We start from the raw sequence: 21,377 nt of genomic DNA, 5'->3' as shown, positions 1-21,377 counted from the left end.
GGCACTAATGCCTGTAATTAAAAAAGTCAACAAGTTACTTCACTTCGAAGAGCAGTTGAAGAACAGAAACAGTCAAAACATCTATTTCACAGACATTCTCAGAGAAGTTATTGCCTGTGTGCCCATCAGCTAGAAGCTTGATGTAAATATGTATTGACCTATCTCATTGACAGTGGTTATAAAGTCTGGGGGCGGGGAATTTTTGGAGGATGAGATGATGTGGGTTTAATCCAGGAAGAACGAGTCACTAAACTGTCCTGAAGATTAAATTTAAACAATCGATGAGTGCAATAATGTTTATAGTTAAACCTACTATTCTAAGTATTACCATTCCCAATGTGTTCAAAAATCATGAAATTGGCTTAAATAAAATACATTTGCCTTCTGGTTTCCTAGCCTTTAATGCCACATTTTCAAGGTTCTCACCACAATTATAGGGGCTAAAACTTTTTACAATAGGATCTTAGATTCTCACAGAGTCACGTGATGCCAGAATCCAGGGCTTTGAGAAAAAGATATTGTGATACTTGGCCACAGTACATTCTGCTCTTCAGTCTCAACAGCATGAACTTAGCAATTAAGGTTACCCTGGTCTCTCTCCTTTGCTATTACAAATTTGATTCTAACTTTTAATGTTACACGTTGAAACAAATGTCTATTTAAAAAGTGAGTTTAAAGTAGTTTAACATTGTACCTGCCCCTAAAATCCCCCATCACCCTGCCAGAGTGTTTGGAGATTTGTTTGTTTTAATACACCAGTGATACTCAGACTGAAACTCAGGAGCCACAAGCAGCTTTTCAATGAGTTTCTGCAGCTCTTTGCAGCACAAGATATTAAAACACTGTGATTTAATTAACAACCAGTCAGGATGCTTTTGCTATGTTAATAACCAATTGTAGTTGATAAAATAATACTTGAGTCATTTTGCTGAGATAATTAATTATATATAATTATAGACACACACACACACACCCCCCAGACTTTTCCCGTCATACTGTTTAAATATGAATATATAGTACTATAGTAAATGAAACAATGAATTCACGCTACTGTGGCTCTTTTGGGTAATGCTGATTACTAATTTGGCTAATGAAGCACTGAGGTCTGAGTATCACTTTTATACACAAACTTTTTTTCCTTCTACAGAAAAAAAAAATGTTCTCTCTCTCTCTCTCATGTTGCTATATGAGAGACCCTGACAAAGATGGGAAATAAAGACCCTGATCCTGGAACGAGCTCCATGATGGAAGATCACCAGACTCTACACAGGGAAGACAATTAAACTGAGTGCTGGAAAACGCACAAACTAAACTTAAAACAAATCTTAGGTGTTGTAACAAGAGTGGGCAAACATTCAGGAAAACAATTTTCCGTTGAAATTCACGTTTGTGAGACAAGAGAGTTTACCATGACATTTTGGAAGATCTGTAATTAATGTTATGTTTACCTCTGAAAAGGGTGAAAAGTTCTAATTTGATTAGGCAACTCCAGATTCAGATTCTTTTCTTTGACTAGATGGCAAAAATCTTAATACTTTTAATGCTCAGAAGTATCGTTTTTTAAACACAGAAGTATTAACCACAAAGAAAAACTAAAAGCAGAATTTATAAGAGCACTCAGTTCTTCAAACACAGTGTTTAAGGTACTGTCATATGATTAGTGACTATGTTTTAGGTTCTAGCTAGCTTTTAACCACCTCTGGTAACAGGAAGTTTTAGCCAACAGGGACACACTGTGGAAGTATAGTTGGATGGATATACGTACACATGTTGTTTGTGTTTCTTAATTTTTATATAAAACCTCCCTATTTAATGACAAGAGTAACTTTTTACTAAATTCTGCTAGCTGTGCATTTAAAAACATACTGCATTAGGTCAATGATTTAATGGTTAAACAAGATAAGCTTAAAGCTCTATAAGCTCTGTTTGTACAGAGGTCACAATTTAATATTTCTATACAATATTTTCTTTCTAAAAAGGAGATTAACTATTACCAAATATAACAAAGCCAGTTAAATATCCTCCTTCCTTCCCACCCTATACTCATTAGCCTTCCAAGAATTAAAAATAAGTAAGGAATGAGGATGGCTACTGGTGGATCTTCTAGAACTCTGAACAGGAATAAATTTAACAGAATTTACACTTCACCTATCCTGCAACAGCAGAGATTGCCTGGTAAATTTACCAGGCAGATTGCCATTAACAGGTTTTTAATTTTTTTAAACAAGTTTGAACAGAGGTTTCTTTGCACTCACTCAAACTAGTAGAACCGTACAAATCCACACTAAGAACTATGGTAAGTTTTTTGCTACTTCACAAAATTCAGTAAGCGAACAAAATTAAAACAAGCCAATGCATTCATACATGGTTCATATATTTTGGCAAGTTTATTTAGTATTAGTTGATAATGCTTTAGTAATTGTTCTGTAGCAAATTATTACAGAAATACTGAAGTCTAAATAGCTGTAAGAGGAAACAGCATCAGTTTATTGCTCCCTTTTAGGAGCCAAATTCAATTGTACGACCAAATTGAAATCTATTCTTTTTTTTTTTTTAAATCAACTTAAATTACTGTGTGTCTCTTCCCTAACCCCAAATGCAGAATACTCTCAAAAGCAGAGTAGAAAAACAAACAAAAGTAATAATTCTCTAGACCAAGTTTTATATCGTCAATAGTTAAGAATTACTTGTGAAAAACAATGTAGCTTAGAAGTTTTCAGAATCATAGTATGATTTTTAACCTAAATGCACATTACGTTTTCTCTATGGTTAGAAATCTCAAGTGGACTGTGTGTGAATTATGGGGAAGACAGATTAGCAACAGTCTACTGTAATTTATTCCACATCTTGTAATCTCTCTATTATTTTAAGTGTACCATTTGAAAAAATTGCTTCTCATTTCCCTACAAAAAGGGGCAAAAGACCAAGAGCTTTCAGATTGTAAATAAATCCCCTACTACCTTAATAATAAGAGAATGAACCCTCATGTTCAGCAAGATAACCAATATCTAACAATTTAATAGTTCTAGATATCTGGGAGGTGTACAAAATCTCTATGCAATAAAGCCTGGCCCTCAGACAAGATTTTGTATTAATGTAACTACGTATTTGGATTAGGAGCCTCTGGGGGGGCATGAATCAGCGTTCACATCACACTCCCGGCCACTATCCGGCCCGGGCCGGGGAAGCTAATGATCCAACCAGAGGACCAAATTTGGTGATGAATCCTGGTCATGTACTCATTACAATTACACCTGAGGCATATGTTGCGAATATTTTAAGAAGGAGCCCCCACCACCACACACTTCCCCAAAATCACTATACCAGTACAATCCCCAGTGTGGATTCAATTATACCAGTATAGACTATTCCCCCTTCCCGTATAGGAATAAGGTTTAACTAGTCTAAACACAGTTATACTTTGCACCTACACTGGGGCAGGAGGGGTGTATCTTACTGCTCTAACTATACTGGAATAGTTAAATTATACAATTTGTGTTTAGATCATGTCCCCCCAAGTGTATTTCTTTAAGGTAGCTTACTTCGGTACTCATGTAAAACTATTTTTAGTCATAGTATTTTTCAGATATGACATTCAGTAAAAGTTACCATAACTTAGTGTTTTACTTTTATGCTGAATTCACATAAGCTTTATTTAGCCCACTGATTTAAATACTGTAACTCACAGAAATTGTAAAGATGTTCATTGAACACTTGCATCAGGCCCTACAAAAAGTGTCACTAACAGATTTTATTCCATTCCATTGACAGTAAGTTCAGCTGCTCACAAATTTAACTCCACAATACTTCAGTCATACTTAGTTTTACATTATATTTTAAGCTATCCCTCAGAAGCAGTTTATATTAAAGTAAGGTTACACGTATACAAAATATGTAAGTTCCCTTTTTACACAATACACTTCTACCCCAATATAACAGTCCTCGGGAGCAAAACAAATCTTACCACGTTATAGGTGAAACCATGTTATATAGAGCTTGCTTTTGCCTCAAGCATTTCTGTTAAGAGTCACTTCCCGCTCCCTGACTGACCCCTCAGAACCCCCGACCCATCCAACCCCCAACCCGCTCCCTGTCCCAACTGCCCCGACCCCTATCCACACCCCCGCCCCCCAACAGGCCCCTAGGGGCTCCCATGCCCTATCCAATGCCCCCATTCCCAGACCGTCCCGCCCCCAGAACCTCCGAACCATCCACACCCCCGCTGCTCCCTGTCTTCTGACGCCCCCTGAGACCCTCTGTCCCTTATCCAACCCCTCAGCCCCGGCCCAGTACCCTTAACACGCCGCTCAGAGCAGCGTGTCAGAGCCAGACATGCTGACCCGCCGGAGCGCATAGCCCAGCCCCCCAGAGCGCTGCTTTACCGCTTTATATCCGAATTCGTGTTATATCAGGGTAGAGGTGTAGTTGTGAATTCTATTTAACAAGGTAAAGATTTTCATTCATTGGCTTCACAACACTAGGAAAAATTACCATTGGACTTTTAGACACACAGATTAAGTGCTAATTTAGCTCCCAGCACCATCTTTCAGACAACTTATTTCCTTTCCTATTTTCCTGAAAATAATAAATATGTTTTGAAGACAAAAGACAATATTATAACAAATATTAACCTTTTTTTTAAGCCACATAACTGCATTGGTAAAAATGTAAGCGGTTTTCATGTTACAGTACAGTGTAAACCTAGAACATGCGAGCTACTGTATAATCAGAGAACTACAACAAAAGTTACAGTATGTTTCTACTGTTCCATCGACTATGCTATTCAAAGTAATGATATCTTTATATCTGTGTGTCCCCAATAGATAAACATAAAAGGAACAGTGAAATTGATCTTAGCTTCATCAATTACATTTTAACTTGTTACATATTTTCAATTACAGTGAACACCGTAAAATTAAATTGGTTTTATTTATTTTACCTTATTTGAGACTCACTAGAGTATAGCACAACCAAATATATTATCCTGGTACCTGTTAACTTAGAAATAGTTAAGAGTTTAAGGTTGTTTGTATTTATTGACTTGTAGGTCTACTAAATGCGCTCCATTTTATTTGCTGGATACTTAAAGACTCAAGGAAAGAATGTACTCATTGCAATGACTATTTGCCCACACTTAAGAAAACTAACCAATTTAAAAAAAAAAAAAATCAAAAACTTAAAAAATGTATCTGTTTCTAGCTATGGAACTATATTACCACACTAAGAACATAATTTCTCTTCAACGATTACACAATACAGTTTTATCACGATAATTTTAGTATTTCCACTATGAACGAAGATGTGTTATTTGCTATAGCAATGTGATAAAACTGTTCACTTTCTGTACCGCTAGGTATAACCCCACACATCTCCCATTAGACAGAAACTTGCACTTGATTAATAATGTAAACAGAAAACATTTAGAATCTTGAAAAATCAGCTATTCATCCTAAAATGAATAGGTTAGAAGCCAAAATCAAGCCTCATTAAACTATAAAGAGGCAATAGAGCACTAAAATACAAGATTACCCAAGATCATCATGAGGAAACCTATATTAGAATCTAACAAATGTTCAAAACCCAAGCATAAGATTATCTCTATTTACTAGGAGTTACTGTCCAATTTCTACATTAGTTTGCATTACTAAAAGATTGTAAATATTTAGTTTATTTCAGAACAGTGAAAGCCTACTCCTACCAAGTACTGGACAAGGCAATATAAATCAAATTAACAGCAATTAGTAGAACTATAGTTATGAACCTCAAGACAGAGAACTGATCCAACATAAACGGTTTAATAGAGAACACAGTTCGCAAACATATGCATGTTATGTAGTGAGTGCAAGTAAAATTCATAGAACTGTATGTTAAAGATGGAAGAAACAGGGTCAGGTCTTCTAATCAACCCCTAGAACCAGGCAAGGTTTTCCTTAAACGAATATTTACAAGAGCTTTATCTAGTTTAAGTCTGAATATTGGCTGCGACAGGGCACCCATATTGGTCTTCAGAAAACTAGACCCCATTCTAAGCCATTCCTTCCCCACTAAATTTTCAGGACTGCAGGGACTTTCTATGCTGAAGTGCCACTAAACTTTTGACAGTATCTTACATGCCCAACTTTCCTAAGGTCCCGCCCAAAATTATTATAATGATGAAAGTCAGGGTTATTCAACAGAACTCCTCACTGACACATGACCCTGCACATCATTTCAAGCAAACCGCAACAGTTAGAGAGAGTCAAAATATCTTAAACGTTCATTTCAATAGCCATTCTAAAAAGCTGTGGTACAAAACATAGCACTGGCATAGAGCAGAAAGCTGCCTGTAGCTCTAAGTAGTAAGATGGACCTCTACTACTGATCATGCATTCAAAAGTAGTGTCCCGAATTCTAAATCACTAGTTTTAATCCCACACACGCAGCAGTATTAAGACTTGCAATAAATGAACTGTGTATACATAGTGATGTAAATGTGGGGGGCAGGGACAAAAGGCAATGCACATTAATTTAAAAATATTTGTAAGAGTGAAAGTCAAAGAAAAATAGTACAGAAAGGTATTAGTTTGTGGGTCTTTTTCCTAACAAGCCAAAAAGAAACCCCACACATGTAAAGTTATCTTTACGAGCCAATATCTATGTACTTAAAGGGGTCAACATACTAATCTTAGTTCTAGAGCCTTTGCCTTTATTATTTTGGCAAACAATTTGCTGTTGCTTATTCAATGTTCTGTGTTTGAAACATTCTTAGCAGTACTATCCCACATTGCGGACAATGACTCCATTTTAGTGGCACTCTACCGTGGACCGATACAGCAGCTACGTGAGTATGTGTGCACACAAGTTAAAAGTTATACTAGAGTGCACTTTCCATTTCTATACTAAATGCAAGGTTTTCAGAGCGTTTAAGCAGCAAAATAAACACTGTTTCTTAGTTGAAACAGTGGCCAAATGCCCCAACATAGATATTTAGACAATCTGTGCAAATACTACTGCAACTGAGTATTGGTTAAACCTACCAAAAATGCATATTTTTTGTAGTTAGGTAGATTTATGCCAACATGCACATAATAATCAATCTAAAATAAGGTTATTGAAGTAGAGCAGAACCTTACTAATTTGCATTAATGCTAGGAAGTCCTCTGAGGATCACCGAAATTGGGTATTTAGTGAATAAATGAACCAATAATACACACTAAAGTACTATATCATACTTATGTACTTTAGAAAATTGTAGATTAGTGGGGGGTGGGGTTATAATACTTAGTATACTAGTAAATGTTTGTCTGTTTTGTAAAAGTGAGTCTTCACAATATGAGACCTTGTTACATCACTCTGCTATTGAATCTTTGAGAAGTGGGATTAAACTCATCAGGAGTTTTGAGAGAATCATCAGTTTGGCAGATAGAACATACACTAATAAAAAAAATTATCGTATCTATTAGAAAGGCAGCCACCTCCTTATACTTTGTTGTACTTCCCATTTGTCTTGTCTGAGTTGTAATAAAACTAAGTGTTTATAACTTTTGCTTTCTGCTATATAGTCTTAGACTTCCAGATCCCCTCATTTTAATTGTTCTCAAATATACAGACTGTATGTTCAACTACACACTTAAGTTTCTGGTAACACGCAATTCAAACTAAATAAAAATCTAAATCTATACATGTTTACTTAAGTGTCCAACCTGGCAGAAACATTACTGGTTCTCTTACAAACGTTCTGGGTTAAGAACTTCTGCACATATAATGAAATATATCATATACAACTGCTAAATAAAAATGGCTTCTTTTAGGGCCAAATTCTGACATTCTTAATCAAGAAAGCTCCTGATGACTTCAATAGAATTTTGCTTGATTAAGGCAAATTTTAGCTTTTTGTTACTGAATTATAGAACTGGGGGAAATATCTTAACATTCATTAAAAATCACTTCTGTGAAGCATGCCATATATACTGGTTTAACAAGTTTTCTTGCTTTTTAGCGACTAGCAGTAAGACTGTGACTAGCATTGCTGCAAGATATTTTTAGTATTGAATTGTTTTCACTCATTAGCTTTAAGAAAATTTAACAAAATTTACACTAACAAAAGGAACACACACTGGAAAGCTCTCTTCACACACTGGAATATTAAATTTTTCAATTAAGACCACTCAGTCTGCATATTATCATTGACAAGATACCTGAATCAACTCAGTGGAAAAGAAAGATGGTATAAATTTAAGTGTTCTATATTGTACTAATTCACATAAGAAACAGAGCCCACAAACAGCAAGAAGTCAGACTGTGGACAGTACATGTGATATTAGCAACTAGACATTTGGAAGGCAACTTCAAAGTGAGTAATATGATTCCAAAAGACAAGAGATTTTTTTAAGTTTCCTTCTGCCATTTCAGTGCTGCAACAGCCGCCATGATATATTCATATTGTCAACAAACTTTTACAGGAAATTTCCTCCAGTAGTTTCCACCAGAATTATACTTACATTCTTTACTCATATGAGTAACTATACTCACATGAGTAAAGAAGGGCAATTACAAAACAAGAGTGTTTGATATCAGCATGGTTTAAACTTAGAAGCTAAAGAAAGTTCGTGAACAGACTAAAAATTCTTCCCTTCTAAATAATGTTAATTTTGAATATTTCTTATTCTAAAAAAGAAAAAGAAAATGTTAATTAACTAGGAGCAACCCGTCAAGTTGTCTTCACATCCAGAACCCTCCCGCAATGTAAACACCAAAGATTTGTAAGCAAACAACCCCATCCTCAAAATAAACTTCCATGTCACTTTAAACAAGGAAGAAAGAAAGAAAGAAAGAAAGAAAGAAAGAAAGAAAGAAAGAAAGAAAGAAAGAAAGAAAGAAAGAAAGAAAGAAAGAAAGAAAGAAAGAAAGAAAGAAAGGACTAGACCAAACCTAATTAACCCCAGGTTATTTTTCCGTAAGTTTCTTGTGCAGTCACAGTCCCAAAGTTAGGACCCAATTCTGAAAATTCATACTCATCTAAAAGCCTTCATGTGACTTTTGAAGACTACACAGGTGAAAAAAGTTTTGTAAGATCAGATCCCATAATGAGAGAGTTGTTCTATAGTGTTTATGTGTCAATCTCTTTCTTTTAACTGGTCCTCTAGCCTTGCTTATTATACCCAAACAGGTTAGAATTCCTTTTTGATACCATAAATGTAGAATGATTACAGTGAAACATTAAAAGCTCAGCTTTATTCTGATTTAGTTTAAAACTAAATTATTTAGGCTAACATTTCAGATAGATGCCTTTCTGAACATTTCATCTAAACACAACTAAAAACCAAGTTTTGTAGACATACAGTGACACAATGAAACCTTGTTGCTCATGGAACGCCATAAGTGCAGGTTTGCTATAACCAGAATTTCCATTTGCACTTGACAATGCACTAGAGTATTTTAGAGCGCAGAGTTCACCATGAACAAATACCACTTTTGAGTTTTACCTACATATACACAATATGGTAGTAACATCTATTTACCAAAACAATAAAAATCAGCTATTGCCAGAGGGAAAAGATGTATTTGACACATAAGGTAGACTTACATATCTTAAAACAGCATTCCAAAAGTTCAGCTGAGCACGAAAATTAATCTTTCAAAAGTGAATATTCAACTCCAATTGTACTAATACTGAAGAAAGGAAATTTAACTATTTTGAGAAAATTCTTTAGACACTAAGCCATTTTCTACTTATAGAGCAAGTAGTTTATTGTGATGTAATCTTGATTAAAAGGCATTTTATCTGAAACCTTGTTCTGCATATTATTGTCTGATTGTTTTGAAATACCGTGATCAAACACTCCTCACACCAAAATGTAAAGATTAAAATAGAAACTGAAGTTCTTTCCCACCTTTCATATGTTTGAACATTTTAATATTTCACTTCCTAAATAAAAAAAGGAATTATTCTTTGTATAATTTTCATAATTTATGCTCTAGTCAAATGATTAAAATACACAACTACTTCTCCACCCAAAGTGTTAGAACCAAATACTCTTCATTTTGAAGAGTGCATCTTATTTTGAGCAATTTAATATAATTGTAAATATATCTTTACAGAAGGCCATTTTTAGTTGAGTACAATCCCACTATACCTAAAATAAAGAGGCAACACCTAACAGCAGTTGGTATGCAAACAGAAAGGGGGCTAGGGAAGATTCCTATTGAAAACTACACAGAACACATGGTAACTTACATTCTGTATTTCAGATTTTTCTCACAATCACCATTTTGAAGGGGAACTCACTTTAGCAAAGTGACAAGAACAGAAGAGTGTGCTGTATTTTAGTTTATACTGTAGATTTTCTATTGTAAACATATGATGAATATCCTCTTCTGCAGGGGAAGATCATTCATTTGACACTAAAGCACTATAGGTTTTGTTAAACCCATAATGCAGGTTATTTCCAGCAGCCTACAGTAATTGATTCATAATATACACAGCTACTTAAACATTACAGTAAGTAATAAACATATGTAAACTAGTTTGCATCTTGACTTGCTAATAAAGTAGGTTAAAGAAAAAAGATGACTGTGATTAAATGGATTTTGAAAGCTGTGATAATTGTCTTAACCTGCCAAAAGTAAAACAGAAGTTTTACTGTACAGACAATATTTAAAAGCCAAAATGGTCCTTTCAGTAGATGAATTGAGAAAAGGAAATAGCAGTTGCCTCAGTGGCAGCTTAAGTGGACAGGTGGATTGGAAATTACAGACCCAGGTAAGCATGGAACTACTTACTACCACCTCCATCCCAGCACATCACAAGCTTCAATGCAAGACCATATGACAGTCTATTATATGCTGCAGCATTTTGAAATATTTTGCCCTATTTAGATAGGAAAAGGAAGGCTCACACACAGAAACCACCGCAGGATAGAAGGCCAGACAAATATATATGCTTGATTACTTGTGTATTTTGCCTGTTGACTCTTTAGGCTCAGGTTTAAACGTACTTCCGGAATATTCCTCATGTCAAAAACCAGTTTTCAAAAAAAAAATATTGATTCCTTCAAAAGTGAGGCAGGAACAAAAGACATTTGTATACCAGTTTTCATCAGAGGTTAACTCACAGTTTTTACTATGTACCACTTTAAGCAGATTTGACAATCAAAGAATTAACTGACTCAGAGATACATGAATAGATTTTTATGCATACAGAAATTTAGAAAGCACAGAATTGAAAGAATACATTGAGGTTTTCTGGGAAAGTATTATGGAACTGTATTTCAACTTTTTGTAAATACCTGCACTGGGTACAAATCTTCCTATGTCTTATTCTCAGAGAAAAATGAAAAGCAATTTCCTTATTTCTGCTTCATAACATCTAATATTTTGTAATCAATTTCAATGTATTTTCATTTCTTTACCATTTTTTAGAATGGCTAACCCAGAGCCTATGTGGCTCATACAACACAAGATGTTAAATACACAAAATATAGCAAAGATACGTCTACACTCAACTAAACACCCACAGCTAGACCATGTCAGCTGACTTAGGCTCACAAGGCTTTGGCTGCAGGGCTGTAAAACTGTGGTGTAAACGTACAGGTTCAGGCTGGAGCCCAGACTCCAGGACCCTCCCCGCTTGCAGGTCCCAGAGCTTGAGCTTCAGCCTGAGCCCAAATGCCTACACCGCAATTTTACAACCCCATGAGCCTGAGTTAGCTGACACAGGCCAGCCAGAGGTGTTTATTGCAGCGTAGACGCACCCCAATAGTCTTCTGCACCTGACATGCCATACTTGCCCAAACAGCAAATCATAATACGTCTATCCGCTTTCTATGCCGTCACACACTGCCTTATCAAAAGGCCAAAAGAAAAAAAAAGAAAGATACTCTTTGGACCAAGAAGGGAAGCAACTTCCAGAGTTGAGGATCCACCATAGAAAATACTCTGCCACCACGCTCCCTATATCCTCTAAACTGTGGGTATATTCGCTCCGCTGATTGCAACTAGGAGAGGTATCACAAAAAAGAGAAGTTATCTCTTGGGTAGCCAAGTCCCAAACCATGTAAGTATTTATAGGTCAAAACCAACCTCCTAAACTCCACCCAGAAATTAATCAGAAGCAAGGAAAGACTCTAGAGCACTGGAATAACGTGTTCTCTACACAAAGTACCACTTATGAAGTAGACAGTTGGATTCTGCAATAATTTCAGCTTCTGGAAGGCCTCAAGCTCTACCCCCATGTGGAGAGCACTGCTGTAGTTTTCAGGGGGTTTAATTACTGTATAGAAAAAAAAATCTGATTAACCACTCCCTGACCATGTTTTACAGTCCTTTAATTATACTTTACTTAAAATGTTCAAGTTTAGCATGCCTGTAGAGTTGAGGATCTACAATGCTGCGAGGGAAAACACATATAAAGCTTAACCTAAAATTTAAATAAAGAGCCATGTGCTTTTTATAGTTCACCCCACTTTAAGAGACTGTTACAAAACGGGTGCACTGCTATCTTATTGTGAGAAAGCTAGTCTAGGAGCTACAGAAATGCAATTTCCTACATATAATTCTCCATTAACTGGATAAATAATAATCTATACTCACTACAACTACATACTGCATGCACGAGAGCCACAACAACTGGCCAAATTTATGTTTTCCACCATTAACAATAATTAGCTTCCCGTAAAAAAAAAAAACAAAAAAAAACAACCACAACACTATTTACATCTGCAAAAACAAATGTAGATATGAGGCACTAAGAACCAGACTTGCTAAGCAGAATTTTGACTAATGCCTGCAACAGATTCTTGCTCATTTTGAGCCATGTGAGATATTCAGTCACACATGCTCCACTCCCTCCATGAAACAGACTAATATGTCATAAAACAAAAAAGTGCTCTGTACTTTGCAATTTTATGTACTTATGTACAGTGTACTAACCCCATGTGCCATTAGCATGGTGTTCCTACCCATACCTTATAGTCACATACTATATCAAAAACAACAATCTACAAGTATTGTGTCCCTAATTTAAAAATCTGATCACTCAGAATATAATCACCACTACAGCTCAATCACCCTTTAGCATTTCAGATGTAAACCATTCATCCCCTCACTCCCAACACACATACCACCTTCATGTTAAAATTATACACAAATTTTAATCCACAACTAACAGCATGAAGCTCATATGCATCTCACTAAACAATTTTATTTTAAAAAGGTCTATTTCTTCTCAAACCAAACTTCACATTAATTGAGATTAATAAGGATTAAAATCTTATTTAGGTTTCCTGTAACAGAGTTACTCGTGGCCAAAATGACTAGTTAAAATGAACTGACTGGTTAAAATCCACTGACTGTGACCTATCTGCCGTACCTCATCATTCCTCCCCCCACTATCACAAAATATATATATTTTAAAAGGGCATCAGATTCAGATTCTTAATTTGTTTTTAAAAACAAAGCAAGAGAGTCAGAGGTGGAACAGTATCTATCCTCCCAGCTAGAAAAATGCCTCACTAGTACCATAATATCTGAGTTGTAAGTGTAAACTAACCATTTTAAGCTCCTAAAGAGAAAGTCACAGCAATTTTTCCCCTAAAGCCAAAAAAAAAAAAAAATCTAATTTTAGGTGAAGGTCTATAAATTTTACAGGGATTTAAGGATTCAGAGTAGCAGCCGTGTTGGTCTGTATTCGCAAAAAGAAAAGGAGGACTTGTGGCACCTTAGAGACTAACAAATTTATTTGAGCATAAGCTTTCGTAAGTGAGCTGTGGCTCACGAAAGCTTATGCTCAAATAAATTTGTTAGTCTCTAAGGTGCCACAAGTCCTCCTTTTCTTTTAACAGGGATTTAAGAATGTTCTCAGAAATGTTAAAGGACTGACTCAATGTGCAATCCTCAGGTGGCCAGTGTCAGCTCCCAACCCTTCCCCCCCCACACACTAATCTAAACTGCACATCACTCCAGTGACATCACTGATATCTGAATAATCAGATTGGTGTATGTACATTGCCCCACTAGATACCAGCTGCTCTTGAGTCACAGAAAAGGGATCCCTAAAGGGCTCCATCACAAGTGTACATATATATCAATCTTGCTCCATTTTTGTTTCTCAAAACAAAATTAATGTAAAGGGTTGATCAGAACTAACAATGCTCTGTGTTCTCTTGAGAAGCATGACTAGCACTCAAAATTGTTACAACGCCGTCTCCAAATTTTGAATGAAGTGACTTAAAGTTCTATGAAGTACTGCAATAGTCTTCCATGATTCATAAGGTCTGAATGCAAAAATTCCACATTTCCCTTTCACATTCCCTTGAGATTTCAGTAGTAAATCAGGAATAAACTTTTGGATTATGAAACAGTAGGCACCTCCCACCCAAAAATCTCCACCCTTCTTGCAAGTAAACCTTTACCAGCCCTCCCCCACCCCAGCTACAGTTGCAATGTACCCAACATCTGTCTTAACGCTTCAGTAGGCATTCCACAGTACCATAGTCCCAACCTGCCTTTCACAGCAGGTATAAAGGTGATTTTGGCAAATGTGGGTGTTCCCACTATTGGACATTCCAGTCTGAAAAGTTCAGAATACAGTGATTACTGGGTCTAAGAATTTCACTCTGAATAACAAACCCCAGTTCACAATGATGAGTCTTCTGGACTCACCACCTCTTGACCTTCCTTTCCATGGTAAGGTTATGAATTACCAGCTCCCTACCTTCACCCCAATACACAACCTCACCAGCCTCTGGGGGTGTGGAGGGAAAATGCAGACAAATGCAAAAATGCATATTTTTAAAAATTGGGTAGGAACTTCCCACTCAGCAGCAACACAGTGATAGAGGTTAATACAACAGTATACACTGAACAATTTAAATGCACTACAAACAACTTTTGCTGTTATTCTTATGCAGCAATAATTTGATCATGCTGTTAATTGTATGGCTATGCATGCTAAAAGGAGGACATGACCTATATTCCACATAATTTTCTTTCCTGTAACATCTATTTAACCAAACAAAACACACTGGTACAAGATGGGCTCCATGGAAAACTAACCCTAGACTTTCAACACACTAACAAACTGGGTGGGTCTTTTGAACACCACCACACAGGATTCTCCACAGAACTGCGACTAACTACCTCATTAACAACTATATCTGCCACACTTACTATGTACAGATATACAGGCTTTTTTAAAATACATCTCTTTTACAGCCATACTTTGAACACATGTAAATAACTTCTTTTTTCTAAATTACTTATTTAGCTCAACATTTAAAGGCTTAACTTTTAAAGATATCTAGTAACTCTGGAAACATAACTAGGCAATACTTAAAGAGAGATCCATGGTAGGAGAAAAAAAATAATCAAACTTGTTGAGCTGGTGCAAGGGAAGTACTACACAGTTTTCAAAGGAAAGCAAGGAAAACTACTTTTGTATGGACATTACTGAATTAATTTTGAAGTAGATTTCTACCGGTGAGAATTTTTATTTTCAATTTTGAGAAATGCAATTTAATTTTCTATTTAAAAAGTCCAGAAATATTCTCATCAGACACACCATGTTTAAAAAATGTTTAATAAACATGATTTGAAGTGGGAAATAATACTGACATTTTGGTAACTAAATATTCATAAAAATACAAATAAGGGTATATACCTGTATCCCTGCAATATATTTTGGAAACTTAACTTTACTCTCAAGTTTTATATAACATTTCTTCCAATAAATTACAGAATTACAAACAAAAAAAGGAAGTTGTAGAAGAGAAAGTGCTAGTTCACACACAAATATGAAAACATGCCTAACCCCAACACGAAGAACAATGTGTTTTTATACTTTCAGTTGAACTCTATTAAAAGCAGGGAAATACGCATTTAAACACATCAAAAATGGTACAGAAGTTTTTCTAAACTATATTTGTGATTATAAAATTAATATGTTTAGAATGGCGTATGTATCAGTGCACTTTTTGTATGTCCTTCAGATTAATAAATTTCTGTTTACAACTTAGTTGCTATATTGGCATATATTATGAAGACTGGAATGTACTTTTGAGACTGATCAATTCTTACATTTGCCACTGCATTTTCTTCTATTTAACCCTAATAACCTTTTAAATATACAAGAATGTATTTAATCAATATTATACATTCAAAAAGTTGAATATATGCTACTGTAATTTGCAGTGGACACATTCATCTTGCACAATAAACAAGACTGCATATTGCATTAGTTTCCAAATAACAAAACTAACCAGACACTATAAATACACATTCAAAAGCTTTCCTACTAGCATTAAACCAACAAAAATCCCACAACCATACTTTCTCAAGTGAAGCTTCCCTCCACTGCTAAACAAAGATTAATCCCACAATCAGATTCCCAACAATAAAGCAACTAATATTTATACACACCTTTCTAATCAACTGTTTGAGGAAATTCTGTATTTTTGTACAAGTCTAAAGGATGTGTTCGGAGCACTTTTTAAATAAAGTTATTTAATCTGGGAAGTATGGCTGTTTGTATAATGGAGGGCAGGAACAAGTAAGTGCAAAGTTCGATCTATTTTGTTATTACTCTCTAGAAAACCTAGAGTGCAGTATAATTTAAACATTCGTGAAAAAAGCAGAATACAATGCTCTAGGCAGTACAGAAGTACTAGTCTGCTTTGCTGCAAGAATCTGAGCATTGTTTCTTCACATCAGGCCCACAAAACTACATGCTACTGAGCCCTGAAGTACTTACTTTGCAAAAATTAAACCCACACTTAAATAAAGGAAGCATAAATCATGTCTTCACTAAAGAGAAATCAGAGTTTCCTCATATGTCTGTACATGCCAGATCAAAACAGTAAAGAAAAATTCCTCCTTAAATCTAGATGAAACTTACACTACTTAGCTATAAAATGCTGCAGCCTCCAGCATGGCAATATCAAAAAACTGTATGTATACAAGTATATTTACAAGATGCTTATTGTTGCCGAGCAAAGCTCACATGCTTGCCTGTTACACAGTTCAAAACATCCCATTTCATTTCCTGCTAATGTACAAAATTTAACTCCTCTCAGGAATTTAAATTTTTTAATAATTATTTGTCATTCAATCACAACCTACTTCTTCCATGAAGAGGGTTGGTTTCTATAAATCCAGTGCAGACTGATAATACATTACATTCAAAATATTAGGGTACAATTCTGGAATTATTCTATCATAGTGGGGTTTTAGTTTAATAAAGTAGATAAGATATCCACAAGGAAGGCAAACATAATTTAAGTTTGGGTTTTTTTTTAAATTGTGGTAGACTGGTCATCGAGGGCAAGAAAAAAAAAGTATTTACCTTTGTCTTTTAGGGACTGAATGTTCAACTTCTATGAGTTTACCATGCAGTTCCACTTTACCTGTAAATACAAACAAAATTAGGGAGAAGTGTTTTTAAATGTGTTTGAATGCCTCCCTCTTTTTCATCTCCCCACCCTTCCCAAATTGAATTTGTGGTGTTTTAAAACAGCACAGGAAATTAAAAGTGCAACATGTTAGCTTATTCATTAATAACTGGTGTTGCAGTTTGCCACTATGCTGTTGCTATCACAAGACAAGGGACTTGACTTTTAGTGATTCCTTTTAGTCCAATAATTGTCCGAAGAGGTAAGTGAATGACGCTATTTTAAAGTGGACTTCTTCCTTTATTTGAACCATTTTTTTCCAAGGGCTCTGTAATATAGATTCAAAAATTTCGCTCGGATGAGCTGATCAGGGCCCTACAGCTCAAAGAGAGGAGACAGGAGGGATTGGGAATACTTCAGGGTTGTGTGAAAATGCTTGTGTCTTCCCTACTTGCCTATTCTGGGCAGGGCATCCCTCCCTCCCCCGGCTACTCCAACGCGTCCCGCAGGGCGACAGGCCTCAAAATTAAACTTCATGGCATTTTCTGGAGGGAGATGGGGGTGAAGAGAGCGCATATCAGAAGGGCTTTCGCAGTCCCCGGTGCCTCCCCCCTGAAGCCTCTGCAAACCGTATTAAACAGGCAACATTACATTTTACACAAAAACAGGATGTAGAGGCAGAGAGGCGGCCTGGCTGCTGCAAGCGGTGATGGGTGCAGGAGAGGCAGTCAAAGGGAAAGCGAAATAAATAATCCCGAAGGAATGCAGCCCTCTAGGGCCCGAGCCCTTCCAGCCCCTCTGGCCAGCGTGGGGAGGGGCCGATAGCTTTTCCCTCTCAAGTTTGGGTTACTCTCCTTCCCTGTAGGGAAAGCTACAGCACGCGTCCCCTCTGTGCAACAACCCGCGTGGGGCTGGGAGCTCCGCCAGACAACTCCTTCCAAGTGCACCCAGAAGGCGGCTTCTACCAAGCCGTAGCCTGGCGGCCGGGGATACACGCTGGGCAGGAGATGCCGGGCCAAGAGCGCCTATAGGTGCGCGCTGTATGCACAGAGCAAGGCTCGTCCGCCCCGCCGTCCCTGCACGTTACGCCGGAAGCAGGGCTCAGTTTCCCCTCCACATCGCCAGGCTCGCCTTCGCACCATGCAAGCATTAAATCGCATGGCCTCCCCCCCACCCCAAATACTCCCCCCACCCCCAATTCCCGGGACGCCCGCCGAGAAGCCAGGATTTTCCGTCGGGGGCGGGGGGGAATAGGGGAGGCGCAGCGTGCTAGGTTTCTGGGCCCAGGCTCCTGCCTCTTGCCCTGGCCTGTTGTGAGCGATAGGGGTGGAAATCCTCCTTGGCCGCCTTCCCCGCGGCCGGAGCCAGCCAGCCTAGCGCCCCCCGGGCCCTCTCCCACAGCCCGCATGGCTGCAGCGCAATCCCCGGGCGCGGGGAAGGCCAGAAGGCGGCTGGATGTCAAACGCCAGCGTGCACGTTACCTGCCGGCGTGCCCGGGATCCGCAGCCCCCCAGCTCCCGCGGCCAGACACCGCAGCAGCCCCCCAGCCCCGGCCGCCTGCAGCCCGAGCGCACACAGCCCCGGAGGGCCGGCTCTCGCTTCGCCCCCACCTCCTTGGCAGGGAAAGGGGCAGCGAGGCAGATTTCGGGGTCCCCCCCCGGGTTGAACGGACGAGGTAAGGGGGGGGAAGTCATGTGGGTGGGAGAGAGAAGCTGGGGGACAGGAGGGGAGCTTGTCTGTGTGTGAGCAGGAAACAGATAGGGAGAGGTGCGGGGGTGGGTGCCCGGGGCCGGCGTGGAGGGTGCGGGGGGCCGCAGAGCGCCTGGAGGGACTCACCTGAAAGTGCTTCGATGGCCTTCATAGCCCAGTTCTCATCGGGGCAGTCGACGAACGCGTATCCCGTCTTCACCAGAAACTGGCCGCTGAAAGGGATCTTGGACTCCTTAAAGAGACTTTCCAGGTCCAGCGGGCTCACGGTCTCGCCGAGGTTGCCGATGTACAGCTTATTCATGGTCTCGTTCGTTTAAAAAAAAAAAAAACCCCACAATCCACACACGCCCAACAACTTACAGCCTCGGCTTGCAAAATAAGGTGGTGGTGGGGGTGTAAAATAAAATGCGATGGAGGAGAGAGAAAGCGAGAGCGAGGTGAAAAAAAAATCAGATCTGCAGCCTGAGTCCCTCCCACCCTCTCTCAGGGGGTAAAAAAAAAAAACCAACTGTATCCAAATCGGAATCCGGAGCGTTTGCTGTGTGATCCGGCCGCGGAGGGGAGAAAGGGGGGGAAACACCCAGCTTGGGGACCAGGATGGCGGGCGGAGAAAGGAGGGGAGAAACTACTTTTTTTGTCTTGCCCCCAAGCCCGTTTGGCAGCGGCAGCAGCAGCGGGCGGGCTATGAAAATGTCACACTACGCGCATGCTGGCGCCGCCTCTCAATTAAAAAAAAAAAAACCCGGGGGGGGGGGGGAGTGGAAGAAAATTACTTGAATATTCCGGCTTTTTGAATGAGCCACGTGTTCAAACTACAAATCAACTTCTCACGTGAGGAATCCCAGCGCCTCAATTAGATAGTAGCTGCAGCTCGGCTCCCTCTCTCACACACTCACAGGAGGAGGAGGAGAGACTGGTGAGGGACAGGCAGGGAGGAGGAGAGAGGCTGGCTGCACACAACACACGGGGGCAAGTTTAGCGAGAGCTGCTGCTGCTGGGGACGAGAAAGCGGGAGCTCGGGAGTTTGATGGGCGCCGGCCCTGAGCGCGCGTCCCCTCTCTGCCCCTATTCACCACCGTTGCTGACAGCGGCTCGGACCCCCTCGCCGAGCGCTCCCCCACTCACAAATAGCGCCCGGCCTCGCTTTTCTGGGGCCAGCCGCTGCGAGCTCGCTCCCCTGCAAGCGTGCACAAACAGCGGGGGGAGGCGAGGACGCGCTGCCTCTCGGGGCGGGTGCAATCGCCCAGGGTACTCCAGGAAGGAGGGAAAACATGCCGTATACTGCCCACGCCTCCTCCTCTCTCCCCGTGATGCGAAGCCACCGTATTATGCATAGGGGTAGTTCGTGCAAGCTCCGCTCTTCTGGCAAGATGGCTTGAGCACTTTGTGTGGGTGGGTCACCGAGGGGGAGGGGAGGGGAGGGGAGGGGTACTTAGGAAGGCTGCGTGCTGCTGGGGTAATATTCTTATTAGCAGCGCGCTGAGCGATCTCTCTTTGCGCAGCACCTTTGCCTGTGATTTCATGTTTGGTGGCTTTCGGGTTCTTGTTTGCCATTGGCTGCGCGCTGCAGAAAGACAAGGGACTAAATGAGGGAGGGGAGCGGGAAGGGGGAAATTAGGGTCTTTCCAGCCTCGAAGGAGCCCCCCATCTGGTAATGTTTCTGGCGGGTCGATTAGCGTGGGTTGCAGTGTCTCTGGAACGCAGCAGCATGGAAAAAAGGACAAAGAGGCGGAGGGTGGGGGTGGACGGAGGACAGTTGGGGAATGATTGAGAAGTGGGAGAGTCCAGAGTGAGAGAATAACGTGTTCTTCTAGTTCCTCCCAAAAGAAAAAAAAATGTTTCCTTCTTTCTTTTAATCTAGTTAATGGTAGCTCGCATCTTAGAAAATGTGAAGAATAACCAACCAGCGTTACCCTAGGATGGTAATAACACACCCAGGAATTTTGAGATATTTCTCCCTCCGCCTTTTGGTTTAAAGAATCATTCATAATTTTCAACATTTGTAAAGAGTACAATGGTGGGTTTGGGGCAAGGGGGGAGGGGTTTGGGTGTGTGGAGCCTTTCCAGTGCAAACAAAATGTTGCCTGAAGATGAAGAAAGGATACGGAAATGAAAGCCAGAAGTGTATTTAATATAGCAATCTAGTAGGTTTTGTTTAATAATTTAATGCACTTTAGTGGAAGGTTTCATTTATTCCATGGTCAATTTTTTGTGGTAGATTTTAATAGGTATTCCATGGAAAATAGTTAAGTACGTGTATTAGTTAACAATGAATGAATTTCCACATGTGCTGTATTTTATGTG

The 21,377-nt window shown here is 39.1% G+C and overlaps 1 protein-coding gene across 1 annotated transcript in view; it reads right to left on the bottom strand.

The window, feature by feature from the left end:
- The window catches only part of IGF2BP3 (insulin like growth factor 2 mRNA binding protein 3), a 164,451-nt gene extending 144,653 nt beyond the window's left edge, over nt 1-19,798 (bottom strand). The window contains exons 1-2 of the mRNA XM_048838380.2: nt 19,200-19,798; nt 17,318-17,378 (exon numbers count right to left, since the gene is read on the bottom strand). Coding sequence (XP_048694337.1) covers nt 17,318-17,378; nt 19,200-19,374 — 236 coding nt within the window. The 5' untranslated portion in view covers nt 19,375-19,798. The remainder of the gene's footprint in view (nt 1-17,317; nt 17,379-19,199) is intronic.
- Nucleotides 19,799-21,377: the final 1,579 nt, after the last annotated feature.

The sequence above is a fragment of the Caretta caretta genome, chromosome 2, assembly GCF_965140235.1.
Source record: "Caretta caretta isolate rCarCar2 chromosome 2, rCarCar1.hap1, whole genome shotgun sequence".
In the NCBI taxonomy this organism is placed as follows: Eukaryota; Metazoa; Chordata; order Testudines; family Cheloniidae; genus Caretta; species Caretta caretta.
This window is presented reverse-complemented; position numbering and strand designations above follow the sequence as displayed.